General features: G+C 40.5%; 1 protein-coding gene across 4 annotated transcripts in view; it reads left to right on the forward strand.

The window, feature by feature from the left end:
- Nucleotides 1-13,653, forward strand: part of LOC140479095 (NACHT, LRR and PYD domains-containing protein 3-like) — an 84,648-nt gene extending 70,995 nt beyond the window's left edge. For 3 of the 4 annotated variants that reach the window (XM_072572963.1, XM_072572961.1, XM_072572960.1), the window contains 3 exons: nt 9,814-9,984; nt 12,491-12,668; nt 13,034-13,653. In XM_072572963.1, the coding sequence (XP_072429064.1) occupies nt 9,814-9,984; nt 12,491-12,656 (337 nt within the window). In that variant the 3' untranslated portion in view covers nt 12,657-12,668; nt 13,034-13,653. The remainder of the gene's footprint in view (nt 1-9,813; nt 9,985-12,490; nt 12,669-13,033) is intronic. The other variant, XM_072572962.1, reaches the window with a different exon arrangement.
- The last annotated feature ends 2,452 nt before the right edge of the window (nt 13,654-16,105 follow it).

The raw sequence follows: 16,105 nt of genomic DNA on the forward strand, positions 1-16,105 counted from the left end.
CCCAAAAGTGGACCTTCTTCATGATTAGACCCCAGTTGGAGTTCCTGAGTCATTATGGTTCCAGACAGAACACCCCAATCTGTTAAGCTCCAGGTGAAGAAGAATGAAATGGCTCCCCTTCCCTATTCACACACTCCCTTGGTTAGTTGCAATAAGATTAGTTTTAAAATTATCCCTTTCCTCGTGAATGCCTTTCTCCAAAATCCAAATGAAAATATAATACACATACAAACAGACTAGAAAAAAAAAATGAGTTTAAACAAATAAAAAATCTTAAAAATATGGAGCAGTCTTTGAATTGTTGTGAAGAGCAGACAAGTGAACATTGCTGCTGTTGCAGTGCAGGTTACGAGCAGTGCTGATGTTGGTTGGTGAATAGTCAGCTTGATGGGTCCTTACTTTTGCAGATTGGTTGACATTCTGTAGTTCTGATGCTTTTCAACTGTGATTGAATTCCAACATTCAGGGTAAGAATCTATTGATGAACAGGTGCCTTTTTAACTGGTTGACAGCTCTGACAACCTGAATTCGAGGAAATGAGAAGGAACTTCAATTGGATTGAATTGAGAAGGAACGTCTTCACCCAGAGGGTTGTAAATTTCTGAAATTCCCTGCCCAGTGAAGTTGTTGATCTCCTTCAGTAAAGGTTTCTAAAGCTAAGATAGATTTTTTTTTGAACAATAAAGGAATGAAGGGATGTGGTGTGAAGGCAGGTAAGTGGAGCGGAGTCCACTGAAAGATCACCCATGATCTTATTGAATGGCGGAGCAGGTTCGAAGGGCCACATGGCCTACTCCTGCTCCTAGCTCTTAAGTTCTTATGTTCTCTTAAAGTTGCAGAAGGTCTTTATCTGCAACAAAGAGGTATTTAGGAACTAGGGAATAGTTCATTGACAGTGACTTTCAAAACATACTAACACTCAAATCCAGGTTGGTATACATAGCATTTAGTCTCACTACTCCACTGCAGTAGAGTAGAAACTGATTTTTAAACTCTGACTTTTGTGTATTCTTCAAAGGGAAAACTGCAAAATATATCTACAGTCTGGGCCATAATTTGCAGAGACTGACTTGCTGTTGAGAAGGGAGTTTGTCAGCCCCCCATCATTTTTGTAGACACCAGAGATCACTGTCCATTCTGTTTTAAGTTTCTTTGACACTTCAGGTCACAGAGTCATTGAGATGTACAGCACAGAAATAGACCCTTCAGTCCAACTTGTCCATGCTGATCAGATATCCCAACCCAATCTAGTCCCATTTGCCAGCACCAGGCCCATATCCGTCCAAACCCTTTCTATTCATATACCCATCTAGATGCCTTTTAAATGTTGCAATTGTACTAGCCTCCACCACTTCCTCTGGCTGCTCATTCCATACACGTACTGCCCTCTGCGTGAAAACGTTGCCCCTCAGGTCTCTTTTATATGTTTCCCCTCTCATCGGAAACCTATGCCCTCGAGTTCTGCACTCCCCCACCCTAGGGAAGAGACTTTGCCTATTTATCCTATCCATGCCCCTTGTGATTTTATAAACCTCTATAAGGTCACCCCTCAGCCACTGATGCTGCAGGGAAAACAGTCTCAGCCTCTCCCTATAGCTCAAATCCTCCAACCCTGGCAACATCCTTGTAAATCTTTTCTGAACCCTTTTAAGTTTCACAACATCCTTCCGATAGGAAGGTGACCAGAATTGCATGCAATATTCCAAAAGTGGCCTAACCAATAGACCCCGCATCAATCCTTGTGGCTGGAGGTCACTGGCCTCCAGCCTGAAAATCAACCCTCCACTATCACCTTCTATCTTCTACCTTTGAGCCAGTTCTGTATCCAAATGGCTACTTCTCCCTGAATTCCATGAGATCTAACCTTGATAATCATGGGGAACCTTGTCAAACGCCTTTTTGAAGTCCATATAGATCACGTCCACTGCTGTGCCCTCATCAATCCTCTTTGCTACTTCTTCAAAAAACTCAGTCAATTTTGTGAGACATGATTTCCCACGCACAAAGCCATGTGACTATCCCTAATCAGTCCTTGTCTTTTCAAACACACGTACATCCTGTCCCTCAGGATTCCTTCCAACAACTTGCCCACCACCGGCATCAGGCTCACTGGTCTATAGTTCCCTGGTTTGTCCTTACTACCCTTCCTAACAGTGGCACCATGTTAACCAATCTCCAATCTTCTGGCACCTCACCTGTGACTATTGATGATGCAAATATCTCAGCAAGGGGCCCAGCAATCACTTCCTTAGCTTCCTACAGAGTTGTAGGGTACACCTGATCAGGTCCAGGGGATTTATCCATTTTTATGTGTTTCAAGACATCCAGCACTTCCTCCTCTGAAATATGGAAATTCTTTCAAGCTGTCACCATCTATTTCCCTACATTCTATATCTTCCATGTCCTTTTCCACAGAAAACACTGATGCAAAATACTCATTTAGTATCTCCCATATCTCCTGTGGCTCCATAAAAAAGGGCACATGGGTGATCTTTGAGGGGCCCTATTCTCTCCCTAGTTACCCTTTTGTCTTTAATTTATTATAAAAACCCTTTGGATTCTCCTTAACTCTATTTGCCAAGGCTATCTCATGTCCCCTTTTGGCCCTCCTGATTTCCCTTTTAAGTATACTCCTACTGCCTTTGTACAAGAGCAAGGGGATGTGATGGATAGCAGTTATAGGAAGGGAGAAAGGTTGCAGATACAGTCACATAGATGGGTTAACTCCAGGAAAGGTAAGAGAGGTAGGCAGGTAGTGGCCATCCCCATTTCAAAAAATGTATACTGTTTTGGAAAATGTAGTGAGTGATGGATTCTCAGGGGAATGTAGCACAAACAGCCAAATTTCTGGTATCGAGACTGGCTCTAATGCAATGAGGGGTACACTGGGTTCCAAGAGATTGATTGTGTGAGAGGGCTCTCTAGTCCAAGGCACAGATAGATATTTCTGTGGTCAGCAGTGAAAAATCAGAATGTCTCAGACAGGGTGCAGAATGTTTTCAAGGGGGAGAGGGACCACCAGCAGGTCATTGTACATATTGGAACTAACGACATAGGAAAGGAAAAGGACGAGATTCTGCAGGGAGAATATAGAGAGCTAGGCAGGAAGTTAAAAAGGAGATCCTCTCGGTTACTCCTGGTGCTGTGAACTAGTGAGGGTAGGAATAGGAGGATAGAGCAGATGAATGCATGGCTGAGGAGCTGGTGTATGGGAGACAGATTCACATCTTTGGATCATTGGAATCTCTTTTGGGGTAGAAATGACCTGTACAAGAAGGACGGATAACACCTGAATTGGAACGGGACTAATATACTGACAGGGAGATTTGCTACAACTGCTTGTGAGGATTTAAACTCGTAAGGTGGGGGGGTGGGACCCAGGGGGGGTGGGACCCAAGGAGATATTGAGGAAAGAGATCAATCTGAGACTGGTACATTTTGAGAACAGAAGTGAGTCAGACAGTCAGGGTAGACAGGGACAAGGTAGGACTGATAAATTAAACTGCATTTATTTCAATGCAAGGGGCCTAACAGGGAAGGCAGATGAACTCAGGACATGGTTAGGAACATGGGACTGGGATATCATAGCAATTACAGAAACATGGCTCAGGGATGGGCAGGACTGGCAGCTTAATGTTCCAGGATACAAATGCTACAGGAAGGACAGAAAAGGAGGCAAGAGAGGAAGGAGAGTGGTGTTTTTGATAAGGGATAGGATTGCAGCTGTGCTGAAGGAGGATATACCCAGAAATACATACAGGAAAGTTATTTGGGTGAAACTGAGAAATAAGAATGGGATGATCACCTTATTGGGATTGGATTATAGACCCCCTAATAGTCAGGGGGAAATTGAGAAACAGATTTTAAGGAGATCTCAGTTATGTGTAAGCATAATAGGGTGGTTATAGTAGGGGATTTTAATTTTCCAAACATCGACTGGGACTGCCATAGTGTTAAGGGTTTAGAAGGAGAGGAATTTGTTAACTGTGTATATGAAAATTTTCTGATTCAATATGTGGATGTAACTACTAGAGAAGGTACAAAACCTGACCTATTCTTGGAAATAAGGCAGGGCAGGTGACTGAGGTGTCAGTGGGGAGCACGTTGGGGCCAATGACCATAATTCTATTAGTTTTAAAATAGTGATGGAAAAGGATAGACCAGATCTAAAAGTTGAAGTTCTGAATTGGTGGAAGGCGAATTTTGACAGTTTTAGGCAAGTACTTTCAAAAGCTGATTGGGGCAATGTTCACAGGTGAAGGGATGGGTGGAAAATAGGAAGTCTTCAGAAATGAGATAATAGAGTGTCCAGAGAACGTACATTCCTGTTCAGATGAAAGGAAAGGCTGGTAGGTAGGGAATGCTGGATGACTAAAGAAACTGAGAGTTTGGTTAAGAAAAAGAAGGAAGCAAATGTCAGATATGGACAAGATAGATCATTCAGACCCACATAAATTGTTGTCTCTGTAGTAGTTCTCTTTTGAAAGAAATAGGTTTTGGAATTAAAGACAGAAAAAAATGTCCACAGTAACGTGGGGTTCTGACCTACGATGTGATACATTTCAGGGCTAGAAGTCTCACAATTGGTCAATTACAGGCTTCCAATTTGCAAGTCAAATTCCATCCGACTTGTCTTTCAGGGTTGGTGAATCATCTGAGCTTCTATAAATTTCGGCCCAAGATTAATTTAAAAGATTCAAATGAGAGGATAAAACTGTTTATTGATCTTTCTCATAAAGAGTCATAAAGTCATAGAGATGTACAGCATGGAGACAGAGCTTTCGGTCCAACTCATCCATGCCGACTATTTATCCTAAATTAATCTGGTTACATTTGCCAGCACTTGGCCTATATCCCTCTAAACCCTTCCCATTCATATATCCAAGCAGATGCCTTTTAAATATTGTAATTGTACCAGCCTCCACCATTTAATTTGGCATCTCATTCCCTACATGCACCACCCTTTGTGTGAAAACATTGCCTCTTAGGTCACTTTTAAATCTTTCCCCTCTCACCCTAAAGCAATGCCCTCTAGTTCTGGATTCCCCCACCCCAGGGGAAAGACCTTGTCTATTTAATGTGATCTAATCTTGCTAACCAATCTACCATGAAGAACCTCGTTGAATACCTTACAAGTCCAAGTAGATCACATCCACTGATCTGTCCTCATCAATCCTCTTTGTTACTTCTTCAAAAAAATTAAAAGGTTGGTGAGACATGATTTCACATGCACAAAGCCATGTTAACTATCCCTCATCATTCCTTGCCTATCTAAATACATGTAAATCTTGTCCCTCAGGATTCCCTCCAACAACTTGGCCACCACTGATGTCAGGCTCACTGGTCTATAGTTCTGATTAGATTAGATTCCCTACAGTGTGGAAACAGGCCATTTGGCCCAACAAGTCCACGCTGACCCTCCAAAGAGTAACCCACCTAGACCCACTACCCTACATTTACCCCTGACTAATGCACCTAACACTATGGGCCATTTAGCACGGTCAATTCGACTGACCTGCACATCTTTGGATTTTCCTTACCACTTTTCTTAAGTAGTGGCACCACATTAGCCAACCTCCAGTCTTCCGATACCTCACCTGTGACTATCAATGATCCATATATGTCAGCAAGGGGCCCAGCAATCACTTCCCTAGATTCCCACAGAGTTCTTCGGTACACCTGATCAGGTCTGGTGGATTTATCCACATTCATGCATTTTAAGAGAACCAGCACTTCCTCCTCTGCAACATGGACATTTTTGAAGATGTCACCCATCTATTTCCCCACATTCTTTTTCTTCCATGTCCTTCTCCACAATAAATACTGATGCAAAATACTCGTTTAGAATCTCCCCCCGTCTCCTGCGGCTCCATACAAAGGATGCCTTGCTGATCTTTGAGGGATCCTACTCTCTCCCTAGTTATCCTTTTGTTCTTAATACATTTATAAAATCCCTTTGGATTCTCCTTATCCCTCATTGCCAAAGCTATCTCATGTCACCTTTTTGCCTTCCTGATTTCCCTCTTAAGTATACTCCTGCTGCCTTTATACCGTTTGAAGGATTCACTCGATCTTCAGGAATCCTGAAGAAGGGCTTATGCCCGAAACGTCGATTCTCCTGTTCCTTGGATGCTGCCTGACCTGCTGCGCTTTTCCAGCAACACATTTTTAGCTTTGATCTCCAGCATCTTCAGTCCTCACTTTCTCCTGACATATTCTTCTGTCATTTTCTTAACCAAAACTAAATTTCTCTTGTCATCCAGCATTCGCTCACCTACCAGCCTTGCCTTTCACCCTACCAGGAACATACAGTCTCTGGACTCCTTTTATCTCATTTTTGAAGGACTCTCATTTTCCAGCTTCCTATGACCTTTGCCTGTGAACATCTGCTCCACACCCCCCCTCCCCAGTCAACCTTTGAAAGTTCTTTCCTAATACTGTCAAAGTTGGCTTACTCCGATTTATAACTGCACTTTTTAGACCAGTCTATCCTTTTCCATCATTATTTTAAAGCTATTGGATTAAAGTTACACACCCCAAAGGGATTCCCTACTGACACCTCAGTCACCTGCCTTGCCTTATTTCCCAATAGTTGGTCAAGTTTTAAACCTTCTCTAGTAGATACATCTACATACTGAATAAGAAAATTTTCTTGTACACACTTACCAAATTCCTCTCCATCTAAACCCTTAACACTATGGCAGTCTCAGTCTAAGTTGAAAAGTTAAAATCCCCTACCATAACCACTCTATTATTCTTACAGATAACTGAGATCTCCTTAAAAAAATTTTCTCAATTTCTGACTGTCTATTGGGGAGCCTGTAGTACAATCCCAACAAGGTGATTATCCCTTTCTTATTTCTCAGTTCCACGCAAATAACTTCTCTGGATGTATTCCCAGGAATATCCTCCCTACTTGCAGCCATAATGGTATCCCTTATCAAAAATACCACTCTGCCTCCTCTCTTGCCTCCCTTTCTATCCTTCCTATGGCATTTGTATCCTGGAACATTAAGCTGACTGGGAATCAATTACTTCGCTGTGAAAAAAATGCATGTTTTTGACGTTTGGGGGGTTCTATTTTTAGATTCCTTCCTACTGAACTAAATAAGGGACTGAGAGTGAACTTTTGAAGTAAGAGAATTTACATTGAAGTTTAGTAATTATTCACACCCATCTCAGTGCAAGGGAGGGATGTACTCTAGAAACACTTGACATGTATAGTTTTGTTTTTCAAATGATTCATCATACAGGTAAACCGCAATATTTGAAACTGATCAGTGAATTGAGTCAAACATCTCCGGAGGTGATTGACATCATGGGTTAATTAATTTGGCTGACCACTGTGAGAGGATGAAAACAGGAGACAGGTGTGCAAGGTGTCCTTTTAATAGACTGTTTTGTGACCAGGAACTTCCAATTGCGACTTATTGTTTCACATCCTATGCTCAATTTTCAAATCAGTTTAAACCAAGTAAAACATGTAGTCTAGATCTGGCAATATAGTCACATAATGGAGGCCCTCTGTGGTGCAGTGGTAGTGTCCCCAACCCTAAGCCAAGAGAGTTCAAGTCCTACCTGCTCTGAAGGTGCGTAATAACATCTCTGAGCACGTTAATTAGAAAAATAGATATACAGGTAGTCACATAAAGGAGTGAGTGTCCATTCTGTCAAGGGCAAATTTATGTTGAGAGTTTGTATTTTCACAGAAGTAAGCGTAAAATTTGTAGTTTGCTGGAAACATAATACAATATTTCATCTTATTTAATGCAAAATAAATTTGCCTGATAACGTATAGCCCAGCTTTGATGTGTTAGAGTGTGTTCACCTTCCCATGTTACTTTTAAGATTGCAGAGCAGAACTTGATACGTTCCATTAGCTCCGATTATTATGACCGGGGTTCTCTGCTTAATCTCTGGGGTTTGTGGATAATGAAACACCCTAATTCATAGGATACACAAGGTCCACTTAAGGAATGGTCATTAATGCTAAACCCAAGTATTATAACTCGGTAAAGTCAAAAACAAGCAGTTCTTTAATCATGTGCTTTTTTTTATAATCTTCATCCTTTTGTTCTTTACCAATGATAATCAGCCTAGCGCTTGCATTATCTCACGATGAACTACCGTTTGTTATAAATCATTATAATACTGCACAACATAATCTACTGGATGTGGGGGTTTGGCTAGCTCAGTTGGTTGAATAGCTAATTTGCAATGCAGAGTGATGCCAAACACATGGATTCAAAACCTGCACAGGCCCAGACAATCATGAAGGGCTATCCTTCTCAACCTTTCCCTCACCTGAGGTGTGGTGACCCTTGGGTTAAACTATCATCAATCATCTTTCTCCAATGAAAGAACAGTCCCAACCCCAGCCATTAAGAGTATGGCAACTTTACCTCGAATACAATACAGAAAAAAACTAAGGAAGAGTTTCAACTGTTGGTTTCCCACTTCTCATCTAAAAATTGTGATTAGTTGTTCGAGGTATGTTGGGAATCTTTGGTGCTAATTTACTGCCTGAATCAATGTTCAACAAATTCACAAATTGGTACCCATTACCCACACCTAACTCACTCTATTTAGTTGTGCAACTTGACCTACCATTGGACTGTTTTCAAACTTCAAAGAAAAATAGATATAACTTACATGATGTATAGTGATCCTGCTTCAGTCAGTGCTGAGAGACCATTCTAACAATGATAAGATTTGTGTGATCGTTCTTTTCAAAATACTTGTTGGACTAGGAGAACACGTCTTCTTGCGAATATCATTGGTGCGTTTCTAACACAATGCAGTCTCACTCTTTCCCACTTGTGAATGCTGTTCTCAAATACTTAGTAAGTCTGAACCACAACCATACATACTGTCAGAAAGTACAGTAATTCAGTAAAGTGTCAGGAATAGGGTCAGCTTGTCTGGTCCTTTCAAGTCAGGAGTTTGTGGGTTAAGCAGGTCACCTAGGCTGATACTTCAGTGCTGCATGAAGAGAGCACCGCATTGCTGGGGATAGCTGTCTTTCAAAGGATGCACTAAGATAGAGGGCCTGATCTCTTTTTTTGCTATTTGAAGAGTGACAGGAAGCTCTATCAGTGCCCTGGCTAACATTTCTCCCTAAACCAGCACCACTGAAAACTAAATAAAAAACAAAATAACTGCGAATGCTGGAAATCAGAAACAAAAACAGAAATTGCAGAAAAAGCTCAGCAGCTCTAGCAGCATCTGTGGAGAGAAATCATGGTTAATGCTTCAGGTCCAGTGCCCCTTCCTTAGAAGGGTCCTCAGGTCACTGGACACAAAACATTAATTCTGATTTCTCTCCACAGATGCTGCTAGACCTACTGAGCTTTCCCAGTATTTTCTATTTTTCTACCACAGAAGACTAACTCACACATTATTCATATATGTGGGTTACACCACATGGAAATTACCTTATTTTTTTTGGCCAATGGCTGAGAAATTCCATGGTGCTGTTCACACTTTCCAAAGAAATTAGAGCAGAAACCCCAAATACACATATAAACAGAAATTCTCCTGTGCATTCAGCAAAATTTCAGAAGTGGTGAGGGCTTAGCTCCAATTCCTGGCATATTGGACGAGTGTTGCAGCATTTCAGCAAATACCACATTGGGTATAAGGGACTTCAAAGCACCATATAAAAATGTTAAGTTGCAGTATAAATATAGATGCTTTCATACTGATTTAATATTCCCTAAATGGTTCACTCCAATTGAACTACAGTCTCATGGATTTGCTAGGATGTATAGGCTTAATAAAAAAATTAGGATGTTATTGCTCTGTTTCCTGCAGGCTGTATTGCAACAACTTGACAAGTGCCTGCTGTCCAGATCTTGCGGATGCCCTCACTGTCAGTTCCACGTTAACAGAACTCAACCTAAGCAGCAACAGTCTGCAAGATTCGGGAGTCACATCTCTCTTTGCAGCCCTGAGGAATCCACAGTGCACGATACAGGAAATAAAGTAAGGCTAATTTCAAAAATAAACTAAGATTAATTTAAAAACACTGAAGATGCTGGAGAACAGAAGTAAGATCAAAGAGGCCAGAAAAACTCAACAGGACATGTAACATCTGTATACTGAAACAGAGTTAACATTTTTGGTTGAGACGGCCATTCATCAGATCATTCATCAGAAAAATGGAAACATCAGAGTTTTTAGTGGAAGGAGGGAAAAGACAGGAAAAACAAAAAGGAAAATTCTGTGATTGAGTGGTGACCAGGAAAGATTAAGTGACAAAGGATATCATAATGTAACAGGCAATAGAAATAGAAATGGCTATAATAAAGAAACAAAGGTTGTGTTCAAATGCATCATGATTTGTTGCATTAAAAAAAATCTGAATGAAACATGAAGGAATAAGAAAAGAAACAAGACAGGATCCAAGCCAACAAAACAAAAAAGGGGGGAAAAAAAATCACACAACATGATGAAGTTAGAGGCTATGATTTGAAGTTGTTGAACTTGATGTTGAGACAGGAAGGCTGTAGAGTGCCAAGCTGTAAGATAAAATACCGTACCTTGAGTTTGCATTAAGCCTCACTGAAACATATAGCAGACCGTGGAAGAAAGGTCAGCATGAGAGCAAGGTGGAGAATTAAAATTATGAACAAATGTGTTTGAATATATGAATATTTGAATTAGGAGCAGAAGCAGACCACTTGGCCTTTTGAGCTCACTCCCCCAATCAGTAAGTATACTCCACATTCTCGCCCATGGGTGGCACAGCGGTTAAGTGATGAGCAATGCTGCCTCACAACAGCAGGGAACAGGGTTCATTTCCACTCTTGGGTAACAATTGTCTCTGTATCTGTGTGGGTTTCCTCCAGGTGTTCCCATTTCCTCCCACAGTCCAAAGATATGCAGATTTGGTGGGTTGGCCATACTAAATTATCCATAGTGTCCAGGAATGTGTGGGTTAGCCGTGAGAAATTCAGGATTTTGGGAGGTGGGCCTGGGTGGAATGCTCTTTCAGTGGTCAGTATGGACCTGATAGGTGAATGGCCTGCTTCCGCTCTATAGGAATCTATGATTCTACCCCAGATAACCTTTCCCTTCTCATTTATTTATCTCTGTCTTAAAAAATATTTAGACTCTGCTTTCACTGCCTTTTGAGGAACAGAGTCCCAAAGATTCATGACCTTCTGTGAGAAAAAATTCTCACCTTTGTCTTAAATGGGCAGCCTGTTACTTTGCAACGGTGACCCTAGTTCTAGATTGCCCACAAGAGGAAACACACTTTCCAAATCCATTCTATTAAGACCACTCAGAATCTTATATGTTTCAATCAAGTCGCCTCTCACTATACTAAAATCAAGCAGATATAATCCTATTCAACCTTTCCTCATAAGACAAATTGCCCATTTTAGGTATTAATCGAGGCAACATTTTCTGAACTGCTTCCAAAATACGTACGTCCTTTCTTAAATAGAGGCCTATGACTAAACGCTGAGTTGCATTCCAGATATGGACTCAGCAATGCCCAGTATAACTGAAGCACAGCCTCCATGATTTTGTATAAAACTTCCTGTGCAATAAACAACAACTATCTACTGCTACTTATCCTAATTACATGGTGTACCTGCAGACTGGGTTTAGGTAGCTCTGTTGGTTAGGTGACACTTTGGGTTCAAATCTCATACTGGCTATGGTCATTCATGAAGGCATGTGCTGCCCTTACCTAACATTTGTGCAATGGCTACCCTCAAGCTGTACATAGCCTGTTGTCTCTCTCTAATGGAGAGAGATGCCAATGGTACTTCAAGAACTATGGCTCATTACCTACCTACGAACCTCTAAATACTTTTTAAAGGTTGTCTCAACTAGTCAGTCAATGCATTCCAGAATCTCTACCACAGTCTAAGTGAAAAAAACATTTCCTCAAATCCCCTGTCAACCTCCTGCCTTTCATCTTAAAATTATAGCTCCTGTTATTGACCCTCCAACTAAGGAAACAGGTGCTCTCTATCCATGCTGTCCATGCTCTTCTCAGTCTTCTCAGCTCCAAATAATGTTCTGACATTCATTGAGTATTCGCTTGTCTTGTCACTTCTTCCAAACTGCATCACTTCACATTTATCAGGGTTAAATTCCATCTGCACTAATCTGAGCAATCTGTTTATATCCTTCTATAACCTAAGACCATCCTCCTCACTGTCAATCACCTGGCCAATATTTGTGTGATGTGCAAACTTACTTACCTATATCGTCTATATATATATCACAAACAATAAGCGACCTAGCCTGAACCCTGTGGCCACTACCTTCAGATGATTCCTGTAGCCTGCTCTGTCATGGTTAAGGTTTTAACTGCACATGCGCAGGGACTATTTTGTTACAGATAATCCAATATCTGGATATGGTAATATTTAGACCTTCTTTAGATTAACTAAGATAGTGCAGATTGCAATCTGGAGCAAATACTTACTGGATGGTTAGTCACTGTGTGTTTCTGTTTGGCTTCCCTCAGCTTAAAAAACTGTGATTTGACTGCTGCCTGTGGTGGGGATATTCTGTCTGTCCTGCGAGTAACACATATACTCAGAGAACTGAACCTGTCTGCAAACAAGCTGGGGGGAACGAAAAACAAATTGAAGCGCCTCTCACAACAATCGAAATGCAAACTCCATCTATAGAGCACAAAACAGGTATTTGTTTCTCTTTTTATTTAATTTCATTTTCTGTATTTTTTTTTGACTTTGAACAATGTCCTGGTCTGAACAGTATAGTCTGCGACACTGAACATTTCATATCTGTTGTAGATACTAGGGTCTGGGAACACTTGCTGCTCACTCACACTCTCATACTAATGTACTTTATATTGATCATCATCCTCGAGTAGGAGTGATGTGAAGTAAGAGGAATAATATACAAAGAGTAATGGTCAGAGGTAGTGTCTTGTGCCACAGTTTACCTTTGAAACCATGCAATAAGGCATGTCTTCTCAATCTAGCAGGGACAATATAATACAGAGCTGCTGAGTATCCTGTTTCACTTATTTTCTGATGCCCAGTTAACCATGTCTGCAGATGCCTTCAAGATGTCTGCAGATCCTCTCCCTGGAGTAGGACTGAGCAATGCTGGAACATTCTGATGCACCTGCTAGAACAAGTTCACATACCTGGCTGGCTGCAGCTGGAAATGCAGAGTTAAATGAGACAACAATGGCCTAAAGTGATTCCTCAAGGTGGTTTCCAGATGTGATTATGGTGCCCAATATTACAACAGTAACTGCATTTCAAAAAGTACTTAATTGGCTGTAAATTATTTTGGTATCACCTGAATACATGAAATGTGATAATGAAACTGTGAGCTCTTTATTTCTTAGTTTTGCACTCATGATCTATTTTCTGCACATCAACTCTATGACTGAAAAGAACATAAGAACATAGTAATAGATGTATGGTGCCGTGAATGCATATTGTCTTTAACAATGTATGTTATTCATATCTTGTTTTTGCATGTATATTCAATAATTGAATGTAAGTTTATGTTGTGCATAGGATTAAGTGTGCATTGCAAGTATCACTTTAAATTGTGAATTGGAAAATAAACTGTGCATGAAAATTTATATCATCTACATAAATTTACAGTATATCATGTATGTGAATCTAAATTGTACACTGGAATGTACACTTGACAATAATTTACAGTTTGTGTAATAAATATACTGTGTACAATAATTTGCAGTGTGACTTAAATTGTCTTTTGATTGATCCTGATAATGGATAGTTTACTTACTGAGTAAGTTTTATACTTGTACATCTCTATACTTTTAGTTTCTTTATACTTTGATTTTCTTGTATGGCTGTCCACAAGGTCACCGCATATCATTGAAACATCTCTTTGTAGTCCAGTCAATGTGTGTTTTTTTTCCCTCATTCTTTCATGCAATGTAATTACCCTTGAACTGAGTGGCTTGCTAGGTCATTTCAGAGGTCAGTTAAGTCAACTATGTTGCTGTGAATCTGGAGTTACAGGTTGGCAGACCAAATAAGGACAGCAGATTCACTTCCCTAAATGACACAAGTGAACCTAATAGGTTTCAGTACAATAAATAATAATTTCATGGTCACCGTTACTGAGACAAGTTTTCAATATTTTTCTATACACTTTCAGGATATGGACGTTAGGAGTCAACTACATTGCTGGGGGTCTGGAGTCACATGAAGGGCAGACCAAGTTAGGATGGCAGTTTCCTTCACTAAAGGGTATCCAGATGTGTTTTTGTGATAATTGATTATTATTAAATAATCAATTAAATGACTGAATTTGAACCTGGGTTCGCAGAACATTACCTGGGTGTCTGGATTAACAGTCCAATAATATTGCGACTAGACCATCCCCTCCCCTGAATTCCCTTTCCTTAATTCCAGATTTATTAATTAAATTTGAATTTCACCAGATGCAGTGATGGGAGTTGAACCATTATCCTCAAATAATTCACTTTGGACTATGGATTATGATGGACAGAAACACAGTTAACATTTTAAATTCAGTATGAGACAAAGGGTCTGAGAAAGCTCTCTATTGGTATGAGTCATACCTAGTCCAAAGGAAGATGATTACAGTTGTTGGAAGTCAATCATTTCAATCTCAGGACAGCATTTGACAAGAGTCTCAGGGATTGCCCCAACCATCTTCATGTTGCTTCGTCAATGATCTTCGGTCTGTCATAAAGTCAGAGTGGGAAGTGGGAATGTTTGTTGATGATTACACAACATTCAATGTCACTATCTCCAACTGTGATTATAGCTATTCCAAATAAAAAACAATTAAATGTCTGTTTCTCTCATCACTACATGTAAGTAGTAAGACATCCAAAGAATGTTTACATTTGCATTAAATGCTTTGCCTTTTTACTATTGATCTTTTTGAATTACAATTCATAATCCTGTCATTGCAGCTAACCATCAATTAAAAGATAACATCTGTTCAGGATCAATGGATTCCTGCCAGGATCTTCATGCTTGTATTGGGGCAGTCAGCTGTCCTTGACTTCTGGGCCAGGAGTGAATTTTGTATATATGCGATATTGGCGGTCAGCCCAGCACTAAGCCCCACAATGATTGTGGTGGCTGATGGCTGGCTCCAGCACAGCCCAGCCAGCAGGTGGTGGTGATGATGGAGGGCGCGAACATGTTGTGCAATCTAGGTACTTAGAAATTTTTGGGTGCTTATGACAGCTTCAGAGAGGGGGTTAAGTTTCATGCTTCAAATGTAGGGTAACAAAGAGTTAGCCAACTTCCAACTGCTGTGTTCATTTTGAAGCTGAATTCTCAATTGTTTAGTTAGCCTTTTGAGGCTGGAACATCTTTAGATTTTTTTTTAGATTACTTACAGTGTGGAAACAGACCCTTCGGCCCAACAAGTCCACACAGACCCGTCGAAGCACAACCCACCCAGACCCATTCCCCTACATTTATCCCTTCACCTAAAACTACAGGCAATTTAGCATGGCCAATTCACCTAATCAGCACATTTTTGGACTGTGGGAGGAAACCGGAGCACCTGGAGGAAACCCACGCAGACACAGGGAGAATGTGCAAACTCCACATCTCTGGCGCTGTGAGGCAGCAGTGCTAGCCACTGTGCCACCATGCCGCCCACTAGTTTTGAAAAGCCCTAGAAAAATATTACAGGGAGTGTAATACCCTAATGGTATGAAGGGAGAAATTATAAACGTTATTTTGATGAAACATATTACCTGTTTGAATTCTTTTATTTTAAAAAAATTGTACCCTTGATAGATTTTAAAATGGCTGCTATCAAATACAGATTGACTGTCATAGAGACATACAGCACAAAAGCAGACTGCTTACAAAACCTACCAGCAATTACCAGGAAAAAAGCAAATTCGCCATCTCTTGAAATATGACACTTCTGACATTGTAAAAAGATTCCAGCCAAGTCAATACAAAGGACTTGTAGCCAAGATGTTGACCTTTGCTGGTGCTGAACAAAGGAAACTATTAAAACAATAGAATTCCCCACATTGTGGAACCCATGTGATTTGACTTGGTGTAAATGACTCCACAGTTTTCTACTTCAAAACACAATGGTTTTGTTCAAGAGGACATAATTC

Source organism: Chiloscyllium punctatum, chromosome 6 (genome assembly GCF_047496795.1).
Source record: "Chiloscyllium punctatum isolate Juve2018m chromosome 6, sChiPun1.3, whole genome shotgun sequence".
Classification (NCBI taxonomy): domain Eukaryota; kingdom Metazoa; phylum Chordata; class Chondrichthyes; order Orectolobiformes; family Hemiscylliidae; genus Chiloscyllium; species Chiloscyllium punctatum.